The 26789-nt window shown below is 55.0% G+C and overlaps 1 protein-coding gene across 1 annotated transcript in view; it reads right to left on the bottom strand.

The window, feature by feature from the left end:
* Window positions 1-26789, bottom strand: part of ANKRD55 (ankyrin repeat domain 55) — a 51542-nt gene that overhangs the window by 6381 nt on the left and 18372 nt on the right. The window contains exons 5-9 of the mRNA XM_087815038.1: window positions 26495-26555; window positions 16112-16240; window positions 12539-12723; window positions 8401-8568; window positions 4531-5192 (exon numbers count right to left, since the gene is read on the bottom strand). Coding sequence (XP_087671164.1) covers window positions 4531-5192; window positions 8401-8568; window positions 12539-12723; window positions 16112-16240; window positions 26495-26555 — 1205 coding nt within the window. The remainder of the gene's footprint in view (window positions 1-4530; window positions 5193-8400; window positions 8569-12538; window positions 12724-16111; window positions 16241-26494; window positions 26556-26789) is intronic.

Here is a 26789-nt window from a genome sequence, read left to right as displayed (position 1 = left end):
ACACACGGGCGCCCGGGGCACAGAGCAGCCGAGCCGACCCGCCCGGGCTGACAAAGCTGCGACGACAGACGCTAACGAAAACGCCAGCTGTGGCCCAGAGGCCTCGGCGGCTCTAAAAACACCACTTCCGGTTGGGTTAGAAATGTCCACAGACATAACATCCACGGGCAGGGAAACCTTTTCCTTTCAGGGACGACAATGTAATTTCTAAGAAAATCGCATCGCAGGTGATGAATTGGTGAGCATGCTGACCGGCTGGACCTGGGAACTGAAGAGAGAAGTTCGTGGCCACGGTGATACCTTCCCACGTAGGAGGGCTGGGTTCAAGTTCTGAATACGTCACAAATGGGTTGTAACACTTGGGACAAATCAGTTTTACTTTTCTAGGCCGCGTGAGTTCTAACTGGAAAGGGCCCCATGAAACAAAACGGTCCCGGCGCGGGATCCGGAGGGTAAGGAACTGTCGCCTGGAGACAGGACATGTCTTGTTGATTAATCAGGGGTCATCCAGGAAGACAGAGACCTCTCTGGGTCTTTGAGACAAGACAGAGGGGATTTAATACAAACAGCTGGTTATACTGGTGCTGGCAAAGCTGAGAAGCCAAACACAGCACAGGGCAGGGCGGAGGGCGACCCAGACAGCAGCCCCGGCAGGAAGACGCCACCACCTCGAGGCTGCAGGGCGAGGCAAGGGGGCGGTCCTACCAAGGCCCAGAAACTCCCGGGAGCTGGACCACAGAGGGGGGGCCCTGGGGAGGGAGCTGGGAGAAGGAGCCCCCAAGGGAGATGCCACAGCAAGCAGAGGGACACTGCGTAGAACTACACGGCTCCCCCCTCCTGTTCCTCTTTCCCAGCCGTGTCTCCTGGCACGTGGCCCGAAGAGCCTGGAAGCAGCTGGCAAGGGAGGCTGGGAAGCGTGGCTCCCGGGGATACCGGGCAGAGCAGCTGGCAGACGACCAGATCGCAGAGCGAACGGGCCGGTGACGCTTATTTCATCACCCTTAAAGCAAACGTCGTGTGGTCAGTGCCCGAGGCACCTGGCCGGCCACAGTGAAACGTGGCCGGTGTGCGCGTCTATAGTGCTGCGTTCAAGTCGCCGCATCCACGCATTTCGTCTGAACGGCAACCCAGCTCCGAAGAGATAGGTGTCTCCTCCCATTTTTCAGGTGAGGAGACAAGACAGAGGGGAAATTAAGCAGCAGTGATTAAGTGGTGGAGGCAGAACCCGAACCCAGACAGCCTGGCTTCAGACCCTTAGCCCCTGGAGGTGCTGGCTCTCGATAAATGAGGATTATAGACGCTGTGTAGCCATTGAATGAGCGAGTGAGCGACGGAGGTCCTTCCATTAAAACACCATGGAATCTCGCACCCAAACACGAGGGGAGAAAATCGATCTGAAGTCGGACGCACGGTCATTTTGGCAGATCCGTGTCCCTGAAAGCTCGGGTACTAGCTGCGGGTTCTCGGGAGAGTTTTCTTAATCGTGACTCAGTTGCCCAGAATGGCTCCTGGTTATCAGCATTGAAAACACCGGTGGAAAAAATAAACTCTTCAACAGAGGTACAGGAGTCGTTTAAGATTCCCTCGGAACTTCAGGTTCTCTCGCAGGCTCCGCGTCTCCTTCTCTGCTACGCTGCGGTTCAACCCGGGAATTTTCTCATTCAGCGGGAAACGGAAGCCGGCCCTTAAACCAAGTTCACTGAACTTCCTTTTCTTTCAAATAATATCAGACATCTTAGGAGGCACATGGAACAGAATCCTAGCTCTCCAGCCAACGCCTGGCCTCTCTTCTCTGTTAGGAACAAAAATCCCATTTTGGATGGACAGCCACGCGCCCTGTAGTTCTCAAGACTACGGTTCTCAGCCTCCCTTGCAGCTACGCCGACCGCGTGAGGCAGGTTCTGGCTCAGGAGACAAAAGCGGGCGAGTGGGACTGAACGGAAGGTGCCTTCTGGCCGGGAGCTGACTCAGCTGGGGGGCCTCACTTCTTCCCTCTCCCGACTTCCTTCCTCCCGTGAAACGCTCTGAAGGATGGAGGCCACATACAGGGCGTCCCCCCAAAATGTACACGCACTTTAACAGCTGATGGCTCAATTTTGAAAAGGAAATGTATCTTAATAAACACTGCCTTCATAACTATTCAACGTGTGTGTGTGTACATTTTGGGGAACACCCTGTATTTAAGCGACGGAGCCCACGGAGGGAGGGACCCTGGGTCTCCAGTGATCATGGAGCGGTTGAACCCCTGGAAACAACCCACTTCAGACATCTTTCCTACGACAGCAGTGAGCTTCTACGTTGTTTAAGCCACTGTTCCCTTGGGTTTCTGTCACAGGCAGCTGAAGCCAATAAAAACAAATATAGAAAAATAAAGAAAGGACGTGAAATCATTAAAGCTGAACTGTACGGTAACTTGTGACTGGTGACCACTCACAGGATTACACACGTGTTAGTACAGAGTGTGTCTAATAAGACCATCGGCCGTTACAATGGAATAGTCTCTGCCATTCTTTTAAATGTCAATGGCATTGAGATCACTCAGCTAACCAGTTTATATATTTTTTGTTTTCCCTTGACAATTGCACAGCATTTAAAGGAAACCAAATAAAAGTTTTCTGGGTTGATGTGCACTTGCAACTTATAGGGAAAGTAAATCACAAAAGTCTAAGCTTTTTGAAGGACTGTCATCGATGCATCTGTGTCCTTTACATGAGTTCATTGTCTGGTCTCTAGAAGGTGGGTCTGGACACCGGTATCTTGTGTTTACCCAAATGATAAAAATAACAAAGTGTGTTCTAGGCAAAAAAAGGAAAGATGACCCAAGGCTGTTTTGGAAACAGAAAAAGAACAAGACTCTCAAAAACTTAAAAGGATTTTCAAAAGAGAGCGTGTTAGCTGGGGCGGGACGAACCCCAGAAAGCAGGCTGGGCAAAGCCCTGGAGACCACTCGGCGTCAAAAGATGATGAACTCAGTTCTTCCCTCCCCGTCCTTCACCGAAAAAAGCAAAAGCGGGCCCCGGGCCGCCGGCCAAAGGCCTTGGTGCAGGAAGTCAAATTTCGAGTGGAGCTTCCCCAGACTCCAGGGAACAGCCTCGTGGGCTCAGCCGCGTCCGTCCTGTGCTAGATACGAATCAGCATGTGTGAGGGGCCCGGGCACACGTGAGTCAGTGACAGAAGCCAGGCTCCTGCTGCTGCTGAAAAAACACAGCCCCCTCTTGGTCTTTCATTCCTCCACTTTTAACCAAAATATGGCTTCAAGGGGGAAGGGGATGTGCAGCGGGAAGAGATTAACCAAAGAACTGACGTGCATATATGCGTAACCCGTGGACAGGCCCGGGGAGGGGGCCTGAGGAGGGTGGAGGGGGTCAATGGGGGGAAAAGGGGGACATCTGTAATACTTTCAACAATAAAGATAAATGAAAAAGAGGGAGGTGTGTCATTTTCCCGAAACCCTGCCGTAAGACAAGACAACAGGGAAACACTGAGAAAGATCGACTGACTCGACAGCAGAGTCCACTGGGCGGGACCCAGGATAGTGACGTCCGCGTGGGGTACAAGGGGCTCTGGGCCCTCAGGTCGGCCCGATGTTCCCAAGTGAGGATTTGGGCGCAGTCTTGCCAGATTTTTCAAATTCTCAAGAGAAGCTAGAATTTTAGATTTTTGTGCAAAACGTCGTTATTTTTAGATATCAGCAATTATCGCTTGAAAACAAACGCGATGCGCTGGTAATAAGCCCATCTCGGGAGAATTTTGTAGCCTCTGCTCTAGGGCAGTGCTCCCAGTCTCCGGTGTACACCCGTCACCCACGGGCCATCTTTAAGATAAAAATCCATTTCAGTGTGGTGCATTTCTTTAAAAGGGGGCAAATACATACATATGTATTTTTATGTATGTAAAATTCTTTAGTGTGATACATTTATTTAAAAGGGGGGATATATACATATTTAATGCATATAAATATATATGTGTGTATATAAAATATCTCTGGAAAAATAGACAAAAGTTAATGACATTGATAATGTGGATGGGGGACTGAGGAATGGGGACGAGGCGGGAAGGAGAGCTGCCCCCTAACTGCACATGGGGAGCCCTGAACCGTGGGCGTGGGGCGCGTTCCCTTTCCACACACGAATGTAGGAGGCATGGCCACGGTCAGCAGGTCTGCAATGGGGATGGACCGACTGATGTGAAACAGTCACACAAACCAGTCAGCCCCTCAGGGACACCCCCCCGTGAAGAATCCTCTCAAATGGAAATAGTAATCTCCTTGCTCTGACATGCCAGCCCCCACGGCTGCCGGGTCGGTGAGAAGACTCAGGCGTCTCTTAGAACTGCTCTCGTGGGGTGGGGGTGGGGGGCACAGGACGTGTCCACAGCCCGGAGGTCTCGAATCGGGTGGATTCAGGGAAGAAAGGAGACCGACTGCTCACCTCCTTGGCTCTGGCCCCACCCTCCAGGCTCCAAACCAGAACCTGAGACAGGTCCTCAGAGACCTGCCGGGAAGCAGGAAGCAAGAAGCCAGGACTTTACCTGATGACAGGTCACGCAGGTGAGGAAGGTGCCGAGGCCCCAGGACTTCCTGGTACCTGGACCTGCCGGCGAGCAACCTGTCCAGCAGCTTCTCGGCGGGAGACCCGGTCCACGCCTTGCGGAGCACCTGGCCGCAGTCGCCTCTCCAGGGCTGGTCCAGCAGGGCCGGGCCGCCAGTCCTGTTGTCCAGTAAATCCTGCTCGCTGCGGCTCTTCTGAGATTTCGGGGCCACGTGCTGGGTGCCGGGGCCCAGGCTCACGTGGGCAGGAGCCCCGTGGGAGGCCATCAGGAGGTGACTGCCCAGGGTGATGGGCGGGAGGCTCTGCGTTCTGATTGGTGGAAGCCCCTGACGGGCCACCGGCTTCTTCTCTGGCAAGAGGTACCTTGAATTCTCTGGGGTCCTCTTTTTAAAGTCAACCATAGCCACCCGGTCCCCAGGCTGTTCTTGGCAGTTGGTATCCACGATGCTGTCGAAGGTGGTGATGATGTCATCGACTTCCGAGCTGTGCTCCCCCCCGGGGCCGTCCCCGCTGGGATCCTTCGGGGAGGCCCTCGGCTCTCCTCTCCTGCTCTTGCAGAAGATCTGGTTGAGCACGCCGAATCGCCCTTCCCTCTTCGGGGGCCTGCCGCTCTGGGAAGGCGGGGGCCGAGCAGGCTCCGTCCTATAAAATAACAGGGATAGACGTGAGGTTAGCGAGTGCCAGCGACACCTCTGACCCAGACCCCCGTCCAGTCCGCCCGTCTGGGATGTCGGGATGTCTCAGGTCCTTCAGACACCTAAGCCCTCTCCAGTCAAGGTGATGCGCCTGGACTCCGGACCTGCTTCCAGAGCAGTGACTTTCAACCGGTGCCCTGCGAGAATGTTTAACACACGCAATGCCTGACTGTTTAGTGAGGGGCATTGACCTCTTTTCCCTGGATTATCAAATAAAAACAGGACAACAGCTGCCCGGCTGGCCTGGCTCAGCGGTTGAGCGTTGACCCATGAGCTGGGAGGTCACTGGTTCCACTCCCGGTCCGGGCACCTGCCCAGGCTGCGGGCTCCAGCCCCGGTAGGGGGCCCGCGGGAGGCAGCCGATCAATGTTTCTGTCTCATCTTGATGTTTCTCTTTCTCTCTCCCTCTCCCTTTCTCTCTCTGAAATCAATAAAAACGTGGTTTTTTTTTTAAAAAAAATGACAACAGCCAACACAACAACATGTGCCAGGTATAAATCAATCAAAGTTAAATCTGTTTCTTTCGTCAGATCGGCAAAAAAAATGTATTTTTGGGTGTGCTGCAGAATTTTAGTAATTAGTTTATGTGACACGAGATGGAAAAGGTAGGAACTCGCTGGTCTGGTCAGAGTTCCCTTGAGGGGGTCCATTCTCTCCCGGCCAGACACGTCTTAGCCTCATTCCTCTTGTTCCCTGTGACTCATCCTTTCACAATCTACCCCTAGATGATGTTTTCACCAGGGAAAAAGAGCTGAAAATGGCCTGGAGCAGTCCTGTCCTCACGTCCAAGGCGGGCAGGGCGGGCGGGTGGGGTCAGCTTCCCTCAGGGAGGTGAAGGCCAAGGTGCGCCCGAGCTGCACCCGCTGGGCCGGGGCGGGCGGGGTGTCAGGGGGGCTGTGGCCTCGGAGGCTCCGACGGGGACCCGGGAGACCTGGGCCGAGCCCGACACTGTCCACCGCAGGAAGCCTGCCCGTTCTTTGCTGTTTGTGTGGGTTTTGTTTCCATTTCGGTTTTCACTAAATTTCCTATTGAAAAAAATGCTTTTTAGCAAAGTGTACTAAAGGGGGCCCAGGGAAGCAGCTCTGGCTGGGCGTCGCTGCAGGAGAGGAGGCGTGAAGGCCGAGGGGGGCGGAGGAAAGTGGGCGCCGGGAGGGGCAGGCGGCTTCCAAGGAGGAAAGGTCGGCGCGGCCGGGGCCTCGGCTCTTCTCCTCCGCGGAGTTCCCCCTCCGCCCGCTTCTGCTTTTGCTCCTCGGAAAATTTTGTTACTCTCTCCTGAGGCCACAAGCGACTTCGCGCTCTCTGAGGTCAAGGAAACGGTGACACCTGACCCGCGAGCAGGCCCGACAGCCGGCCTGCAGAGGACTCTTCAGGGCCAGACGCTGGAATCCGGACTCTGAAAAACACCACTTATTTTGGCCGCACGGACTGAGTGTTTGTTCTGCAGGTCCCACGGCCGGGCAGCGACTCTTTACTCCCATGAAGATATTTTTAGGTTCCTCTCTCACCCTCCAGCGGGCTTTCTGAGATATCGAACACAACTTCCGGACGCCCAACCCGAGAGAACGAACCCCAGGGGGTCGCTAACATTTTCTCAAGTTTCCTTCTGTAGACGTGTCCCTGTGTAATTCATGCCACAGCAGCACCTGCCTTTGTGCCAGGTTGTGACTCAGGCGAGTGGGTCTCAAAGTGTGGGCCACCGAACCCTAGGGAGGGGATCCTGACAGTCTTTAGGGGTTTCATGGGGTTAAAACGATATTTGTAATAATGTCGGGATGGGATGGTCTTTTTCACTCGGCTGCTTTTTGGACCAAGGGTGCAACAGAGACAGGGGGGGAAACTGTGGGCCACTTGGCACAAATCCAGACAATAGCCCCACTGGACTTGCATGATAAAAATTGCCATTTAACTTAATAATGCCCAGTAAAGGTTATTACTTCTATTAAATATTGATCCTTGAGGATACGTTTTTTGACAGAACAGGAAGTGCTCATAAGCAATTCTACCCTAGATTCAAGTATGGCGGCTGCTTTGAGGGGCGCCCGGCCGGCTGAACCGGACACGTTTTCACAGGGACACCGTTTCTGTGACTTACAGACACACATGGGTATGAAAAGCGGGGCAGCTGCAGAAATTTCCTCAAAAATGAACAAAGGGAGCCTGTCGTTTCAAGGTAAACAATCAACAGTCATTGTTGCCCATGACAGAAGTCTAGCTTTTGAGCAAAAATTAGAATTTTGGAAAACATGACCGCACACAGTGCACTTGGCAGCTCCCTGACACGTGAAGCTTTTCCGACAGTTCCAGGGGTGATGTTCGGGTTTGGGGTGATATTAGGGATGACATTAACAAACGTGATTTTTTGTTATACTCTAATGATTGAATTTTTTAAAATTCAATTGAATTTTTAGATTTTATTGATTTTAGAGAGAGAGGAAGAGAGAGGGAGGGAGAGAGAGAAACATCCATGTGAGAGAAACATCAGCTGGCTGCCTTCCAACCAACTGGGGATCGAACCCAAACCCCAGGGGTAGGCCTTGACGGGAATTGAACTGAGACCCTTCGGTGCAGGGGACGATTCTCCAACCCACCGAGTCCCCGGCCAGGGCCGTGTGATCTTTGGATATTATATAATGAGATGTGTAACTGGGAAGATATTCATAACTAAGTGAGCCAATAGTTTCCAAAGGGCCAAAGCAAGACGTACTAAACTGTGTGTGCAGGCGAGTGGGTTAGAATGGGACCCGGCAGGAAGGGCCAGGGATGGCTGGGCGTCATCCTGTGCGCGGAAAGGTCGCTGCTCCGATTCCCGGTCGGGGCACGTGCTGGGGCTAGTGGGCTCCGTTCCTGGTTGGGGGCATCGGGAGGCAGCTGATGGGTGCTTGGCTCTCGCATCAATGTCTCTCTCTCTCTAAAAATCAATTTTAAAAATCTTAAATAAAAAAAAAGTCCCCTGAATGTTAGGCTGCTGGAATCGGGCTGGCTGCTCTCACTTTGCTCCAGAGTCGAAAAGAGGTCCCTGGGCTTAGATGCCGGCAAACCCGATCCCCAAGCTATAGCTGGTTTGGCGCCTCAGTCGTTTAAACAATTTCACCCCCCCCCCCCCCCCCCCGTCGACCTCAGAGAGGGCGAGACACACGTGCGCCCGCTGAGCTCACCTGCTCTCCCGGGAGAGGAGCCGGACGCAGGCCGCGTGGCCCCCGCACAGGGCGTAGGCCAGGGGCGGGCTCTCGTTGATGTCCCGCAGGTTGCTGTCCGCGCCCAGGTCCAGCAGGGACCGCACGCACTCCGCCTTGCCCGCGGCGGCCGCCCAGTGCAGGGGTGTCCTGGGAACCACGGGAAGGGACCACACAGTGATGAGAAGGGGGGTGGGTCGGGCGGCTCGGCCCCCGGGAGGGCGCGTTTCTGCGTCTGCGGAAACGGCGTGTGTTACGGGGCTTCGGGGCGACGGTGTTCTCGCGGGGGACGCCCCTCCTCTAGTCTGCTTCCCCTGGCCCTCCGCCTTCCTGGCCTAACCGAGAATCTCCTAGAAGAGGAAGGGATGGGGCAAAGGGGGGGCCAACTTTAAGTCTCTTCATGCTTCACGCCGACCTGCCGTCTAGGAGGACAGACTTGCTGGCCCTGCCGCCGGGTCCCGGCTCCTTCCAACACCGAGCGTCAGCACCGTCTCAGAACATCTTGGCCGGGTCGTAGGCAGACTGGCAAAGTGACACTTCGCTGTGGGCGGCTGTGTTTTTGCATGTACTTAATTAATAGTGAGGGTGAACTTTTGAAATATATGTTTATTTGCCATTCGAGTTCCTTCATTGAAATGACTCAGTGCCTTGCCCACTTTTTTATTCGATTATTGGTTTTCCTTAGCAATTTATAGGGCTTTGTGCGCATTAAATGCATCAGTCTTTTTATTGGATACGCGCATGCAAACGTTTTCTGTAGGTTGCTACTTGACTTTTAAGTTTTTAGTGATTTTTCACAAATTTTTTTAAATACATTTAATTACCTCTCCTTTTTTGTTTCTTTTGTTTCTATGACTTATGCTTAGAAAGTCCTTCCTCAGCCAGAAGGTAAATATATATTCATCAGTATTTAAGGCTTTATTAAAACGTAAAACCAGTATTTTCTTAATAAAATGGGGGGAAAAGGCCAGAGACTTGGACAAGATATTTGCAAACGCGTATCCAACAAAGGGTTTATATTCAGAATATATAAAATCTTTCAAGACTAAGTAAGAAAACACACAAGCCCATTTTGAAAATGGGCAAGAGATCAGAACAGACCCATCGTCAAAGATGCCTGAGTGGTAACTGAGGACATGACAGTGTGTCAGGAACATCTGTCCTCAGCGAAACGCAAATGAAAACCACACGAGACACCGCGGCGTGACTATGGAAACAGCCAACATTACAAACCCAAAAAACAAAAACAAAAACACCCGGTGACACCAAGTGCTGGTGGAGACGGAGCAGCTGCGAGGCCGGCACGTGGCTGGTGGGGATGAGAAACGGAACCGTCCCCTCGGGAAAGCGGCGCCGGTTCCCCCCGCGGCTAAAGACGGACTCACCGTGTGAGCCAGCGGCCTCGCTCCTGGGCACTAATCAGCCAGAGAAATGAAAACACAGACGCGCACGGACACCCGGGCGTGAGCGCTTATAGCAGCATGATTCATAATTGCCCCAAACCGGAGACAACCTGAGGTCCTTCAACAGGGAGCCGCGTAAACAACGAGCCCGTCCACGCGGAGGGACAGGCTCAGCCACGAAGAGGACCCGCTTGCTGCCCGAGGAATCTCAGGTGCAGCCTGCCGGCGAGACAGCCTCAAAGCACGACGTCCCGACCGTGCCCACGCAGGACGCACCCGGACACGGCAGGCCGTCGGGGGGAAGCGACCGGCTGCCAGAGCTTAGGGTTGGGAGACGGCTTTACAGAGACAGCCTGAGCCGGAGACGGGACGGCTCTGAGTCTTGTTCGTGGTGGTGACACGTGGCAGTCTGCTGGGGGCCCTGCGAAATGCTCCTTTACAACAGCGGCTCCAACTTACGTCGGTTCCCAGAGAAACAAGGGGAGCGCAGAGATCGTCTACCTGAGGCACACGGAGTCCGTGGGCAGCCTGCAGGCTCCAGTCTCGGGTCCCCTCGGCCGTAGTTCCTCCCTCTAAGCCCCCGGCCCTGCAGGAGCCGCAGCTCAGGCGGCCTCCTGCCAGGCGGACGGGTCTCAGCTGTCACGGGGAGGAGTGGGGTCAGGGCTCGCGACCGAGGGGAAACTCGGAGAGGCGAGCGGCAGTGATGAGGTGGCCTGTGGCTGCCGGGGCCGATGGGAACAAGAAAGCAGCGCTGGCCGAGGGATCAGTGGCCAGGGAGTGATTTACGGGACAAGGAGACGCTCCCTGGAGATGCCCAGAAGTGCGTCAGGAGAACTCGGGGGAGACGGTCCTTCCCGAGGGCAAACGAGCTGGGACGGAAGGGAGGTGGGACCTCACCGCCGAGGCAATGCGGGCATTTAAACTCCACGAGCTACTCCTGTGTCCTGCGTCTGTGCCACCCGCCTTGGGCTAGCGCCGCTGTGCCTCGAATGTCACAGATTCACGACGTGATTTAATACCCAGGAGGACCAGCCCCTCCCACGTTCCCGCATCCCCTTTTTCAAAAATCACTGCCTTATTTTTCTTCCCTTTCCACAAAACTTTCTCTCCACCGGGAAAGGGAAGCGGGAAAGGGAAGCCACGGCGCCCGCGGCCGCTCACAGCACGGAAGCCCAGCAGCGTTCCGAAAAACCCTCCAACACCGGCCTAACGACTCAAAGCGAGGTGCAGCTGCCGGGGCTGAACATGGGGACAAATCAGGGCGGGCCGGGCCGCGAGGCGGCAGGTATGAGGCCCCAGACCTGGCCGTGCCTCGAACCCTCCTAGCCCTGCCTCCTGCGCTTTTCTCTCTTCTGGTTTCACTTCCGTCCCCGAGGCCCAGGGAACTGGATTTTCTTTGCTCGGGTGCGACGATAAAAAACGGGAGACGCTCTCTCCAGAGCTGGTTCTACAAGTGTTTCGAAGCAGCCAGGCTCTTCCCCAGCCCGTCGTCTAAAACGTGCGCCCTCCTCCCCCCTCTGGGTCGTGGGCTCTCCTGCCGGGCGGCTGAGGTCCTCGCGCTTTCCCGCCCGCCCGGGATCCCCTCCTGCTCTCCCGGGAGCTCTGCTTCCAAGGTCGGCAGGCCAACCGCCTCCGGATCCTGAGGCCTACGCGCAACTTGCGAAGCTTTTCCCTGTGTTACGAGGATTTCAGGCCTCGGGGGTATCGTGTGGCCTCTGAAATTAGGATGAATACGTGGCTAATTTTTCTCCTTAATAAAAGAAGGTAAAAAAACCACACGTCACAGCCCTGGCTGGTGGGCTCAGTGGTTAGAGCGCTGGCCCGCTAACGGAGGGTCCCGGGTTTGACTCCGGCCAAGGGCACGTACCTCGGTTGCAGGCTCGATCCCCAGCCCCAGTCGGGGCCCACGTGGGAGGCAACCAGTCGGTGCGTCTCTCTCACATCGACGTTTCTCTCTCTCCCCCCCTCCCTCTCCCTTCCGCTCTCTCTGAAAAATACCGATGAAAACTCTCAGACGAGATGAACGGAACACACCCGGCACCGTCCGCAGCACACGCGCCTCACGTTCATAGCCAGTCCCCTGTCCTTCGCTGAGTTTTTCCATTTCCCGGGACCCAGGGCCGCCCCTGAACAAAGGTCGGGTAACATTCTAACTGAAAGTCCGACGCCGACCGTGGGTGAAGGGCCCTGGGTGGGGGGACGGGGGACCCCGACGGGGGACACGCCTCCGGGCCGCGGTTCATCGCCCTGAGCTGCATCTCCCCACTTTTGGGAGCCAGCTTCCTTTTTGGCACCAACACCTTTTCCACAACCGAAAACAAACCCCTAATAAGGGCTCATCCAGTTCTGAGCACAAAGCCTTTGTCACACGCTCGTGTCCGGATAACAAGCCCTGTTGATTTTATGACATAATCCAGGAATGAAGAAAAAAGAGAACTTGCTGTTAAGAACAAAAGGTTCACAGGGCAGGAAGCTGACAGACAGAAGCCGTCTGAGAACAGGGGACGCTTGGCAGAGAAAACCCGGCGCCGGCACGCCCGGCGTCTTGCCGCAGCGCTGTCCCCCTGCCCTGACCGTCACGGGCGCATGTGTGGATGGCGCTGGCGGTAAAGACGGACTCGGACAGGACAGCCCCGTAAGCACGTCCTTCCTGCCGGGATTGACCTCTGGGGAGCGTGAGCAACAGTCCCCGGCGCCTCTGAGTGCCCCGCGGGTACCTGTCGTCCACGTCCAGCGCCTGCAGGTTGCACTCGGGGACTCGGGCCAGCTCGGTGATGATGTCGCTGAAGCCGGCGGCCGCAGCCATGTGCATGCAGGTCTTCCCGCTCCCGTCGTCGTAGTTGATGATGGACGGGCCCCGGTGGTGGCTCAGGATGATGGAGCACAGGGCCCTGTTTCCGCTCTGGAAGACAGTCAGAGGGGCTCGTGACTACAGCCAGCGCCCTCCCCTCTCTGGGCACGTGAGCTAAGAGCAGGAGAGACAATTCCGAACAGGAGACAAGGCCGTGCATCCGCCAACAAATCCCCTCTCGTCTCCGGCCGCCGCGGACGTCTCTGTCTCCTGTAGGAGCCGAGTCGTCCTCCGTGATCAGGGGACCGGGGGCACTTACGTTACCGGGAGCTGGAGGGAAGGCGGGGCCCCCGGGGGCGCCTTGCTCGCTAACCCTGTCGCCTTGCTCTGCGCTCCAGGGCAGCGACTGCCCGCCTGTGAGCCACGAGGATGTTTAGAACACGCAACACGTGGCTATTTAGCCAGGGGCACGGCCTCCTTTCTCTTAGATGGTCAAATAAAAAACATGACAACAGCCAGCACAGCCATTGCCATCTAGTCTGAGTGAACCGAAATTATAACTACTTTTTGGTCAAATCGGCAAAAAGATGTATTTTTTGGTGAGCCGCAGACTTGGAGTAAGTAGTGTCTGTGCCGTGGGATGGAGAAGGTTGGGAATCGCCGCCCGGGAGGCTGGGCGCTGAGCACCGGGCAGGGCTCTTTCCAAGGTTAATGAGACGACGCGGGCGAGTGCTGACGGGGGCGTCGTGACGACCAAAATGGTCCAGCGGTGGTCACATCGCTATAAATCAGGTGAAATCCTAATTTATAGTTTATAATTTATAATCCTAGTCACTAAAATCCTTTGAGAAAGTGGGGCATAAAACAAGTAGCGAATCGGAAGTAAACGGAGCAGAGACAAGAAGGAAAGACCCTGGGCCCCTTGAGCGTCACAGTCACAGCTTCTCTGCACAAGCGGAGGCGCCCCGTCCTCACCCCGCCCCAGACGCCTTCTGCCCCGAATTCCCCAAAGGAATCCCCACCCCTGGGGTTCCCGCAGGGGTCTGCCCTTCACCTTCTTGCCCTAACGCCACACACACAGGGGCGCTCAAGGAACGCGTTTTAAAGCGACCGAGTAAGTCAGCGAGGGAGGCGTTATGTCTACAAAACCGTGGTCACCATGCAGATACCCGGGTGGGACTGGGGGAGGTTTTAGCCCATTGCCGTGGACTCATTGATCTCAGTGGTTTCAGTCCCAGCCGCGTTGCACCTTGAGGGGCAGGGGAACTAAAAGACGTGGGTGCCGGGCTCCACCCTGGCCTGGGTTCCTCCCTGAGCCCTGGACCGAAACCCTGGGGTGTGCGCCTGGGTTTCAGTCTTGTTCGAAACTCTCCAGCTACTTCTATGGGCGGACGGGACTGAAATCTGTGCAGCTGGTTAAAAGCCCTGGAATTTGGGAGAGAGAAACTATGAAGGTGTGGGCCTGATAGCTAAGCCGTCAGGAGGAAACCAGGAGCCACAATAACAAGGGCAATCTCTCCAGTTTCCAGATCATTCCTCACACGCCTGCCACAGGCGCAGTGTCCACCGCACCCAGACACGCGGAGGGGTCAGTCACGCAGCTGTGGCCGGCTCCTCTCAGGTCAAAGCCAGGACTGTGATGCCAAACTTCCCCTTTCTGAGTTGAGTGCATCGGCCCTTTGGTTTTGCCTCTCCGAGGATAAGAACAGGGGTTCCCACCCCCAGAGCCCAGCGCAGCAAGTGGGGGGATCTGCTGACCACTCCCCGCCCAGCCAGGTCCAGGACAGCAGCTCTAAGCCGGTGGTGGCTGAGGGAAGGGGGCCCGAGTTCCCGGGAAGATTGCTCAAGGTGCACACACGTGAGCCCACCCCAGAGCCATGGAGGCAGCAGGCAGGGTAAATACACAGAGAGTGCTGGAGCCTGGGACCCCTCACCTCACTGACGGCCATCGTACGTGGGACACTTCCTGGGTGCCCAGTCAGGTCACCATGGGGCCACTGCTATGGGGACCCTGGCCAGACACTGACAGTGCTCCAGGCAGGTGGGGGAGCCCACCTCACAGTCTCTCTCCCTCAGCAGCCACGGTTGAAGGGACAAAAACAGAGCAATTTGCAAATCACTTCCTTTTCCCCGATCTCAGGTGCACATGTCAACCCTGAAAGTACCAGGTGCCCGTGTGGGGCCTGTGCAAACACCTGGGTGCCCCTGCTGTGGGTGGGCAGAGATTCCCCCGGCAAGGACCCTGCAGCTGCTCGGCACGGTGCCCCTCCCGGCTGATGGAAGTTAACAGGGGGGTGTCCGTGTGTGGCATCAGGAGGCGGGCGGGCTGGCAGGTCTGCTGAGAGGTGCCCAGCGAACCGATCATCTAAATCATTCATTCCCCTTGAGGAGAGCACTTGGGGGACTGTCAGTGATTTTCACCCCTTCACTTGTTCTGTTTTCCCTCTGGGGACTGTGCTTGTGAGGCCCGCTCTGACTTCGCTGGTTGTGTTCTGAGTCAGGCTCCCTGTTGAGAGAGTGACGGGGGGGGGGGGTGTCATGGGCCCTATTGTTCAGCGTGGAGTCAGGGTCGCCGGGATCGCTCGGCTTTGGAGGGTTGGGAAGGAAGAAGAGTCGTGGTCTAGACTTCGAAGGGGCTTTCTCAGTAAATCTCAGGAGGTTTATCCTGGTGCACTGTGAGCCGTGAGGGGGCAGATAGAAATGTGTGTGTGTGTGACAGTGTGTATTTGTGTGTGTGTATGTATGACTAAATGTGTGTGTTTGTGAGTGACTGTGTGTGTTACTGTATCTGTGTGTTTTTGTGTGTGAGTGTATGTGTGTGTGTATGAGTGTGTGTATGTGACTGTGTGTGTGTGAGTGTGTATGTGACTGTGTGACTATGAGTGTGTGAGTGTGAGTGTGTGTGTGTATGTGACTGTGACTGTGTGTGCGTATGTGAGTGTGTGTTTGAGTGTGTGTGAGTGTGTGTGAGTGTGAGTGTGTGTGTGTGACTGTGACTGTGTGTGTGTGAGTGTGTGTGTGTGACTGTGACTGTGTGTGTGTGTATGTGAGTGTGTGTTTGAGTGTGTGTGAGTGTGTGTGAGTGTGTGTTTGAGTGTGTGTGAGTGTGTGTGTGTGTGACTGTGACTGTGTGTGTGTATGTGAGTGTGTGTGTGTGTGACTGTGACTGTGTGTGTGTGTGAGTGTGTGTGACTGTGACTGTGTGTGTGTATGTGAGTGTGTGTGTGAGTGTGTGTGAGTGTGTGTGAGTGTGACAGCCAAGGCAGGCTCTCCCCAATAGGCTATAACGCCCCCTCTGCACCTTGGCAGGGTTTCTTCTCAACAGCTGATGCCCCCAAAGCCTCCAAAGCGGCAGGTTTGCTCTTCGCTCTGGGATGCGAATGGAGGGGGAGGACACCGTGAGTCTTCCTTTGTGAAGCAGGAACCCCACACCCGCGTCAGGGCCGTGCCCGGCGCCCCCTCCCAGGGCTGACACCGCGAGCGCCGCTGGCCGGCCTACCTGCACTGCCCAGTGGAGGGCCGTCTGAAAGTCTTTGTCCACAAGGGTGGGGTCTGCCCCTTTCTTCAGCAGGATCTGGGTGTGCTGAGGCTGGTTGTGGAAAGCTGCCCAGTGGAGGGGTGTCATTCCCTAGAAAACCAAAACCAGAGGGGGATGAGCACAGGCTACCGGGAGGCAGATGGAGCTCACACTGTCCCCCGGGCCACAGGGCCATCGCCTGTCGGTTCTTTCTTTCTGCAAGTCATTCATCCAACACGTACTCACTGCACTTGCGCTTTGTGCCGGGCAGACAGGTGCTGCGGGTACTATGGGGACAGATAAACAAGGTCCTTGTCCTTGTGGGAGTCGGACTGCGGGCAAGGAAGGCAGACAAATGTGCACCAATGAGCCAAAGGGCGTTTCAGGTGGCCGGGTGCTGTAGAGAACGCACAGGGTGCCACGAAGGAGCAGCCCGGGCAGGGCTGTACCCGGGTCTCCGTGGGCCGGGCTGGCGGGGAGCACAGAGGACAGCAAGCCTCGGAGGCAGGCACCTGCGGCCAGGGACGGGCTAGGATGCCATCCCCGCCACGGGCAGTGCCCTGTTCACTGTGGTGTCCCCAGTCACTACAACTGGGAGTAGAGAAATAGCTGGCGATGGATGGACGGATTTATGGACGGACGGACGGATGGATGGACGGACGGATGGACAGATGGACGGACAGACGGATGGATGGATGGACGGACGGAGGAGAGGAGAACCATTGAGTAAGCCTGGAGAGGGAGGCAGGGCTGACCCGAGAGGGAGGGATGGGGGATGCCGACCCTGCATAAGGCCTTTGGCTTTTGTTCTGAAGTTCATGGAGGGATGGGCAGATGTTGAGCAGATGCTGGCATGACCTGATTGGCACTTGGGGAACCGCTCTGGCAGCTTGGGGAACCGACCTGGGTGAGTCAGTCTGGTGAATCCCAGTTTCTCAGAGGTCACAGACATTCGGCATCATTTAATAATAAAGTAAACTTATGGTGGCCTCTTCTCCCGCCCACACCCCTCAATCACATGATATATTTCTAAAACGACCCTGGATTATGGTAAATGGGACCAAGGGCGTGGCCAGCTCTAAAGCTTCTCCTCTTAGATCCCTCTCTGCAGACAGTATAAAGACAGGAGTCGCCCCCGTGGCCTTTGCTCCACCCACGGTGAGCTGCGAGGAAGAGAGGCCTCAGCCCAGTTAGGAGCAGGGCCAATGGGACCCCAGAGCTAATACCTGTTGATCTGGAGCCTCTGCGAGTTTCTATGTGTTACCTCAACCTCCGACAACCTTCGGGATTAAGTATTGAGGTGAAGTTGGCGAGTGTTGACCAAACTCCATTCCCTCCTTCCCCAGGGCATCCAGACCACACTTCCCAGCATCCCGCAGACAGGTGTGGCACGAGACTGGGTCCTGACCACTGCCAAGGGGGCCACTGCCATGGGACACCTGCCACGGGACCACTGCCACGAAGCCCCTCCTGGCCTGCCCAGAACACAAAGCGCATGTGGGCCCACACGCACCTCTCCCTCCTCACCTGGCAGCTGAATGCAGGGCAGAGCAGGCTCAAGGACGTGCCGGAACCACGTGAAGAGCCTGCAGCCCCACTGAGCTGGGGGGTGGGGGGTGGGGGGGGGCAGGGCCACCTGGTCAGCCAGCATGGGCCTGATGCAAGCCGGGCGCGAGCTCAGCAGTTAGGCAACTCTGGCAGGTGCCGCTCCGCTTCTCGGTTTGCAGAAGAGGAAGCTGAGCTCGGAGAAGTACCCCGTCCGTGAGCGAGCAGGGAACTGAATCTAGGCTGAGAAGTCTGGGGGAGGCTGGGAGTTGACCTGAAATCCCCGCGACCAGTTCCATGTTCTGCATCAAGGGAGGGTCTGCTTTCCAGTTTCAGGTTTCTGCCACTGAACACGGAGCCTCCAGAGGTACCCGGGAGGCCTTTCCACAAAGTCGATTCCACGTGGCCAAGAAAGCTGGTCTAAACGCAAGGGAGCTCTGTGTGCTCGATCCCACAGCGGGCCGTTCGCCGTGACCCCGAAGAGCTCAGTGCATCTTAGGGGTCCTGTCATTGTTCAGTTGGCCGCTGGACCTGGAAATCTGAACTCAGGAGACTCAGATTCTTTTTACTCGCACGGGTTTTCTCGTCCTTGTGCTGAGCTCCGCTGGCCTCCATCAGTGGCCTCGCTGTAAAGTGCCACCAGGACCCAGCGCATCAGGACAGTTTGAAGTCACTGGAGTGTGAGCCCCGTGCAGCAGGATGCCTGCCTGTTGGGTCCCGGGAGCCTGGAGCCGAGCCGGGCAAGGTGCACGGGCTGAGTAAATACCTAATATAGGAGTAAACATCTCACTGTCCCTGGCCTAATATTTTGCTTTTGTAAAATCTGGCTTTGTGTTTTAAAGTCATATACACGGGAAAGAAAGGCAGAACATGGCTCCTCCTCAGAAAATGACCTCGTCGGATGGGATCACTGTTACTAATCACCCCTGGGGACGTCAGGGCTCTGACGAGCTCCCAGAGCCAGGCCACAGTCACGGCGAGCAGAGACACGACTCCGTGATGCGAGAATTCAGCACGAAAACGTGGTGAATTAAACCGCAATTATTAGTCTAACTATAATCTGCTAACCCTTGCCTCCTAAACACAGTTAGGCTGCAAGAGTCAGTCTCTTAAAACAACACCCCACCCCTTCCAAACAAACAAACAAAACCAGTTTCCGAAAGCTCTGGCAAGGGAGTGCGGTGGGGGGGCATTGCCATGTTTCGTACACCTGCTTGGCGCCAAGAGCTTTTTCACGTCACCTCACTGAGTCTGCATGACGACCTCACACTCCTCAGGGACTCTCACCTGTGCTGCAGGTGAGTGCAGGGGAGGAGCTGATGCACAGACAGGCGGAGTGATCTGCTGAGGCCACCGACGGCTACAGGGCGGCGTGGGGTTCAAGCCCGGGCCCCTCCAACTCTGCGCCTTCCACACGTCAGCAGGTTCAGAAACGAGCTCAGAGGCTGGAAAATTCTTTTGTTTGGGATTTTAGCTGGATTTAGGGTTTTCTCACTCTCTAGAATGGCAGTTCTCATTAGTATAAGTGTTGCCACCAAATACTATTATTTGTTTCATTTATCATCACCTCTGGCCCCTCCTAAAAGAGTAGCTGGCAAATATTTATTTTTGTAAAGTACTAAAATATCTATCTTCTGCCCTCCTCTGCCCCCAGCCAGGGATTTGAGATCACTCTTAGAAATAACTATTCATCCTGTAAACGGGTCCATATCGAGACCGGAGTTACTCCATCACTTCTCTAAATAACAACATACATTATAATGCATATAACACATATTACATATAAATACATTGTATACTTACACCACAATATAAACAGGATGCAAATTTCCTGTTGCTATTTTTTTTTAATTGGCCTAATGGGAGATAAAAATAAATCCTCTTAGAGTTAGTAATATGAAAACCAAAACTTTCAAAATCAGCTCAGTCCGGCTCTTGGTGTTATTGCACAACAAGCGTTGTTTAAGGACTTTTCCCTACAGTGGTCTCCTTCCCCTTCCTTCTGCCCTGCTGAGCTGGCAGGAACCTGGGCAGGCTGGCACCTGGGCTGCTGGGCACCGGGGCTTCCATGTCAAGACCCTGCTGGCCATCTATGGAGCCGGCCTCAGGCTTGGCCCCCGTGGCATGTGCCCTGAGCAGCGACAGCGCCCACGATCAAAGGTGGGGGCTGTGGTTTACACACGGTGGGTGCTCAAGCAATGCTCAAGGAAGAATGAATTAGAGGACTGCAGGTGTCAGCTTCCCTTGGGTGCATGGGGGTAGCAAATACCCGAGTCTGCCGAGTGCAAGCCCTTTGTCCAAATCTCAGAGATCTTTCCTGCCAGCGGCTCTCTGAAATTTCACTGTGGGCTCAGCTGGGCCGCCAGAGCAGCCAGTGTCCACGCTGCAACCAGCACCCAGAGGGCCCTGGCGGGTATAGAATTCCACTTTTTTGAAAAACAAAAAGTACTGGTTAATGAATGAAGAGTTGCTCACACTCAGCTAAGAACCAGCTCCCAGAGCACGCTGGGGGCAGTGCCGAGTCTCAGCTGCTTCGGGTCCATCACTGTTGCGCACAGCAGGGTGGCTCTGGGACCACGCTCCTGGGCAGATGAGTGATTTTGTGCCTTGAGCCTGCACCACCAAAATTTCAGTTATGGGCTTACTCATCCTGGCAGCTTCTCAATGCCCCCCACCCCCCAAAATCACTGTAACTTTTTTTCTGAACCAGGGATCTGATTCATACCTGGCAGCTTGCACGTCTCAGACGGGCGCAGAGGGAGGTGCGTGGTGTGGGGGGTGCGCTGGGCAGGGCAGGGGAGGGGCAGGATCAGAGCAGGTGGTGACAGGTCAGCAAAACAGCCGCAGGTACTTCAGAGGGCCTGGGATTTCCCAGGAGTCCAGCTGGGCTCTGGGGACATTTAAAATTTATGTACTATTAATCTCCCAGTGCACATGACTGCCCCTTACAAAAGTTATAAAGGGTTTTCTGTAGGCAAAACACTGGAATAAATGATGTACTTAAAATTTTTTTAAAAAAATGCTTTAGGCCTGGCAGGCCTGGCTCAGTGGTTGAGTGTTGACCTATGAACCAGGAGGTCACAGTTCGATTCCTGGTCAGAGCACATGCCCAGGTTGCAGGCTCGATCCCCAGCAGTGGGCGTGCAGGAGGCAGGTGATGGATGACTCTCATCATTGATGTTTCTATCTCTCTCTCTCCCTCTCCCTTCCTGTCTCGGAAATCAATAAAAACCATATATATATATAAAAGCTTTTAGAAGTCCAGTAATGAATGCTATTTTCTTTAACTTTTATTTGGAAAAAATCTTATAATCACAGATTATAACGATTAGTAAATTAATTCACTGTCTCTGTTCTAGAGTTTTCTAATCTGGATAAATAGTGCATGTCCCAGTGGCCAAAGATGACAACCGAAGGCTAAACCTAGTCTGAGGCTGGAGTGTCAGACACTAGGGGTGGCCCCGAATAATGATATGCTTTAAAAACTCCCACTTTCTCCCTAAAATGATGAAAAGAATGTATCTGACAAAAAATGAAAATCTTTAGAATGGATAATTTCTTAATTTAACCAAGACACTAAGGCAAGAAAAACAATGTGAGTTAACTTCCGTCATGAAGGATGGGGCAAGTTTCAGCAAGAACGAACTAGCGAAACCAAGCCGTTAGAGGAGAGGCCTACTTTTTAAGCTTATTTTTCCATGAAACAACAGCTACATTCTTCTGCACTAAATTGAGAACCTTATCAGGGCAGGGATCAGCCCTCAGGAGACGTGGCAGGTACTTTAAACTTTGCAGAGTGAATAAAACGACTATTTTCCTGTGCCGGGTTGATTACTGTGGGAGGCCCGTTGCCAAGATCCTTTGTGGAATTACTGCTGCAGCAGGGTCTTTTCGCGGATAGAAATCGGGCTTCCCGGGAGCTCGGATCAGAGATACAAATGACATCTTTACTTTCACCAAACTCTAACTGAAATTTAGCATCTTTGTCAACGACGAAGACAGGCAACAACCGACAGCAGTGGTGAGATACTTGTGACGTTTCCAACAATGAGTCACAGATACTTTGTATTATGTTAGTTGCTGCAGATGTTTTGTTGTTGTTAGTCCAACGGAGGAGATTTTTTCCATTGATTTTTAGAGAGTGGAAAGGAGAGAGGGAGGAAGGGAAGGTGGAAAGAGACATGGGTTGGTTGCCTCCCTCACGTGCCCCAACCCGGGCTGGGGGTTGAACCTGCAACCCAGGTATGTGCCCTTGACCGGGAACCAAGCCTGAGACCCTTCCTTGCGCAGGCCGACCTGCTAACCGCTGAGCCACACCGGCCAGGGTCTATTCCATTTTTTCGAGGTGTTCTTTTGGAAAAAATTCTGGCGCACTAAAAAAAAAAAAAATTGGCTCTGTTATTTTACTTTTGCTAACTATAAAGTATGAGGACTTCTAGAGTCGGATGATTTCTTGTGAGTTCGCCTTTATGGTGCACGATCTGCGCTTGCGGTTGCATCTCAGGAATGTTATGAGCGGATTGAGTGCCAAGAACTATATCCAAAGGTTCACATCTGGTTTTTACAACTTGGATTTATTTTCTCAGGCTGCTGTTATAGTGGAAGTTTGGACGGTCTGGCCGCTCGCATACACTCTATTCAAATCAGAACGTGCATTTAACAAAGAATCTACGATCTACCCTAAGTACCAGGCACCACAGAGCTTCTCCGGACAGATGTCAAGTCCTAACCCAGACGCCAACATCCCACAGCCCCTTTCAGTGGGGGCTCAGGTCCCAGGGGCTCAGCGACGTGTTAACTCCCTGAAGCTGGACTGGAAAAGCCTGTCTCCTTGGGGATGGTCCTCTGAGGCCAGGAAGACAGAGGCACGGAGCTGACCGACCGGCCGCGCCGCCCACGGTGTTAGACCCGAGTCACAGAATAACCAGGCAGGGAGGTTAATGAAATGGAAAAACCTGACGGACCATTAGGACGGAACAAAGAGTCCAGAAAAGGAACCTCGTGCTTTAAAAGGGATCTTGTAACAAACTGAAAGCGCAGCGTAGTCGCGCCCCTGGGGGCCGGAGGGCTTTAGGAGGACGAAGCATAAGCAGCGTGGACGAGAGTGGCCGTTTTCATCGTATCGTATTTTAAAATTCTGCACAAGAAAAGACATCATGGGCGCTTCTAAAATCAGCAACAGACTGAAAACATATTTGCAACCCAACGGCAGAGAATTAGTTTTCAAAATATAAACTCCTGTGAAAAGAGAAGAAAATGGCGAGTGACCCAGCAGATGACCAGACGAGGGATATAAGCAGGCAAGTCACAAAAGAAAACAGAAAACCGGCCACTGCGCCTGTGAAATGACGCTCAGCCTCGCCCGTTATCAGGGAAAATGCAAATTAAAACAGCAGCGAGAAAATCCAGCAACGGGAGGACAATAGCTCCTTTCACTGGGCAGCGGAGCCTCAGCTGCCAGAGCCGGACGAGACAGCCAGGCCCGCGGATGAAAAGTAAAAAAGCTCCGCTGCGGCCCAAGGTTCCCCCAGAGGAAGGCTCGTATGAAATCCTCAAGGAGCTCCCGCCAGATGGTGGAAACTGGAGACAGCCTGGATATCCATTCACAGGGGAACGGCCAAAGAAGTGAAGGTATTTCGGGGGACAGTGCCCCCCTTCCCTGCGGGGGATCCGCTCCGAGGCCCCCAGGGGATGCCTGGGACCACGAGTAAACCCGGCCCTATACGTACCGTGTCGGTTCCTGTACGTATATACCTATGGGATTTAACTTGCAGTGCAGGCACAGCGGGAGCCTGGCAGTAACTAATAAAATAACTATAACGATCTGCTGTAACGGAAGTTGTGCGAATGCGGCCTTATTAGGTAAAATAAAGGGAGCTGCGCACAAGCACCGAGATGCGGAGACAGCCGGGGCCGACGGGCGGGCGGCACAGAAGGGCAGCTGCCGACGGAGGGGCAGAGAGCTCGTCGCCTGCTCGGAGCAGCGGGCAGTGGGCAGCGGTGGCCTTCCCGATGGCTTCTCCCTGGAATTTTCCACTTAGTGTTTTCGGGCCTCCGTGGGCTGCGGGTTCCTGAAACCGCGCACAAGGGGGATCTACAGCGTGAACGTTACGAAGTCACCACAGGACTGAGCCCGATTATGGGCCTCGGCGCGAAGACCCTCAGGAATGCGCGAGTGAAAAGACCGAGTCGCGGAACAGCCCCCAGCGCGTGACGCCGGCCCCCCCACGCCCCAGAGCCGCGAGCACCCGGAGCCGGGGCCCAGGCACCCAGGCGTGACCACCGGGGCCAAGGCGGCCTGGTGCGAGCAATCGAGGGTGGGCTGGCACTGCTTGGGGTATTAACATTAAGAAAACAAATGGGCTCACGGGTTACTTATATAAGTAAAAACTAATACTAATAATAATACAAAAATTGTTTTCAGTCACTGAGCTCAGACCAGGTCAGGCTCCAGAGCGGCACTCTCCGCCCCATGGGTCCCGCTTCCTTTCACTGAGCCGTCACAGAGCAGCTGCGGGAACAGGGCCCCCCCCTTTAGTTCCCGTTCACAGTCTAATATCTCAGTGAAGTCAGGTTTCTACTCATCGACTGACCCTTTTGTTGTTGCCCTCACCTGAGGGTGCTGTTTCCACTGCTTTTCCAGACGAGTGGAAGGGAGGGGGGCAGAGAGAGAGACGTCGATGTGGGAGACCCCTGATTGGCTGCCTCCCCCACGCACGCCGACCGGGCTGGGATCGAGCCGGCAACCCAGGTTCGTGCCCCTGGCAGGAGCCGAAGCAGGGACCCTTCCGTCTGTGGGCCGAGGCTCTAGCCCCGGAGCCGCACCAGCCAGGACAACTAATCGGTCCTTTAACCTGTAGTCTTCATCCTGACAAGTTGGGAGGCCCTCGGCTATTCTCAGGAAATAACCTCGTTGGCACCGTGGGGGACGCGCCCCACTCTCTCCTCCCGCCCTTGGGAAGCCGTCCTGCTGTTCTGCCCCCTGGTTTTAGTGGATGGAGGGTGTGTAGGTGCCCAGGCCGTACCTGTCACCTGTACCTGTCACCCTCGGATACAGGGGAGGCTGCCCTGGGCTGGGGGTCACTGGAACAGCACTGAGGGGGGGTGAGGGAGGGGGGGCCCAGAGCTTGGGGAGCCAGAGGCAGGCAGCCTCCCGGGCCCGGCGGAACGGGGCAGCCTGGGCTGCGTCCTCTCCCTTTCTGTCCTCTCTCCTCGGGGCCGGAGAGCACCCAGGCCTCGCAGACTTATTTGACCAGCTCACACGAGCAGTGACAAATCCCCACAGGAATGATAACACAGGCGAGCGTCAGCCGGTGGCTGCGGGTGGGTTTGGGAGGCGTGGACACGCTGGGACACGCCCGGACAGGAAGCTGCCACACGGGGCGGGAGGGCCCTTTCTGAGGCCCCCACCGTCTGCGCTCGGCACCGAGGGCAGGATGCTGGCTCAGCAGCCCGAGGAAGCCTCTCCAAGGTCACCTTGCATGAGAGGGAACCAGAGCCTTTCCCAGCAGGTGCCACACATTTCCCCAAACATGCTACAATGTCCACCGTGAGAAAGACCGGCCTCCTCTCCCTGTGCCCGCCAGCGGGGCCCTGGGGTGAGGCTCACCTTGTTTGCTGGGGAGTATCTGTTCCACTGAGGGGGGCAGGGTTGGAGGTCTGGAGGGGAGTTTACTTCTAGGCTGTGAGGGACTGAACTGGCCCCCTTTCTAAACGCCCCAGCTTGGGGCCAAGGGTGGGAGTTGGAGGGAGGGGTCCAGAAGTTCACGACGGGCTGGCGTCAGGGCACCGCCGAGCCCCGGCTCCCACACCGCGGCCGAGTGCTGGGCCTGCGCCTTCTTGTCGCTGCTCCTTGCTTTAAAGCAGAAGTTGAGACAGTGAGGTCCTCTCTCTTCTGTTTTGCTTAAACCACTGAAGACACGGGCAGTGAAACCAGCGTGTGACCACTGCGCGGCCGGCGGCTGACCTCAGATCCAGGCTGCAGGCAGGGGCTTTCTGTGTGGCCATGAGTCCAGGCTGCAGGGAGGGGCCCGGATGGGAGGCTGGAGGAGGCTCGGGCGGCGGGGCCCCACCCTGCTGGGAGGAGCCGTCCCCTCGGCCTGAGGGCAGCCGGCTCCCCGGGAGCAGTGCAGCTGGGCAGTGTCGGGCCCGCACGCCTCTGCTTGAAGCTATGATGCAACCTTAGTGCAGTGCGGCCAAGCTGGGCGTGCGTTTATGACATGTTTCATGAACAAGCAGGCATTTCCGCCCGCGTTAAGGAGCCTATTAAAGAAGCCAGGCTGGCTAATGAGAGCCAGGCCTGCTTTTAAAGGGTCAGTAGCTAGGAGGAGAGGCTGAGCTGCTGTGGGGCACCCCGCCTGATGCGGGACCCCCCTCATCAGGGGCTTGGCCTCCCTGAAGCATTCTTTTTGCAACGAAAGGAAACAGCAGCTGTGAGCACTGGTGCGAGAGCGTGGCCTCTGGAGCCCGAGGCCTGGAGTCGCCGTCGTCTGATGTCTGTCCCTCAGAGGGAACGTGGGCAGCCGCAGCCTGCAGCCAAGGCCCGGACTCGAGAGGACAGGAAGGAGCAGTGTTTCCTTCTCAGGGTCCAGAGGGGATTACGCAACTTCAGTGCGATGATTCTCACTCAGCGCAAGTCCTTCCCGGTCAGACGCGGACCACAGCACGGTGGGGAGAAGCGTCTAGGTCCTGGGGCCGCAGGCTACCCTCTCGGGGCAGGAACACAAAGCTCGCTCCATCCCCCGCAGCACAGCAGTTAGAAAGGCCTCACCCCCGCCCCCAACCCAGTGCACAAGGCCAGCTGTCCCCTGGCAGGCTCACCTCGCTGTCTTGGCGATTGACCTCGCTGAGGCTGGACTGTTGCACCAGGACCGTCAGCAGCCTGGAGAGAAAGAGACAAAGCTCCAGAGAACAGAATCTATGAGATAAGACGGCCTCGTGTGATATGTAATGATTATATATTATATCATATATTATTATATTATATTATATTATATTATATTATATTATATTATATTATATTATATTATACTATATTTATTATATTATATTATATATTTATATAATTTTTAAAAAGCTCCTATATTTTATTTATATTTTGGGGTCCCCCAATTGT

Source organism: Miniopterus natalensis, chromosome 3 (assembly GCF_054644295.1).
Source record: "Miniopterus natalensis isolate mMinNat1 chromosome 3, mMinNat1.hap1, whole genome shotgun sequence".
NCBI lineage: Eukaryota > Metazoa > Chordata > Mammalia > Chiroptera > Miniopteridae > Miniopterus > Miniopterus natalensis.
This window is presented reverse-complemented; position numbering and strand designations above follow the sequence as displayed.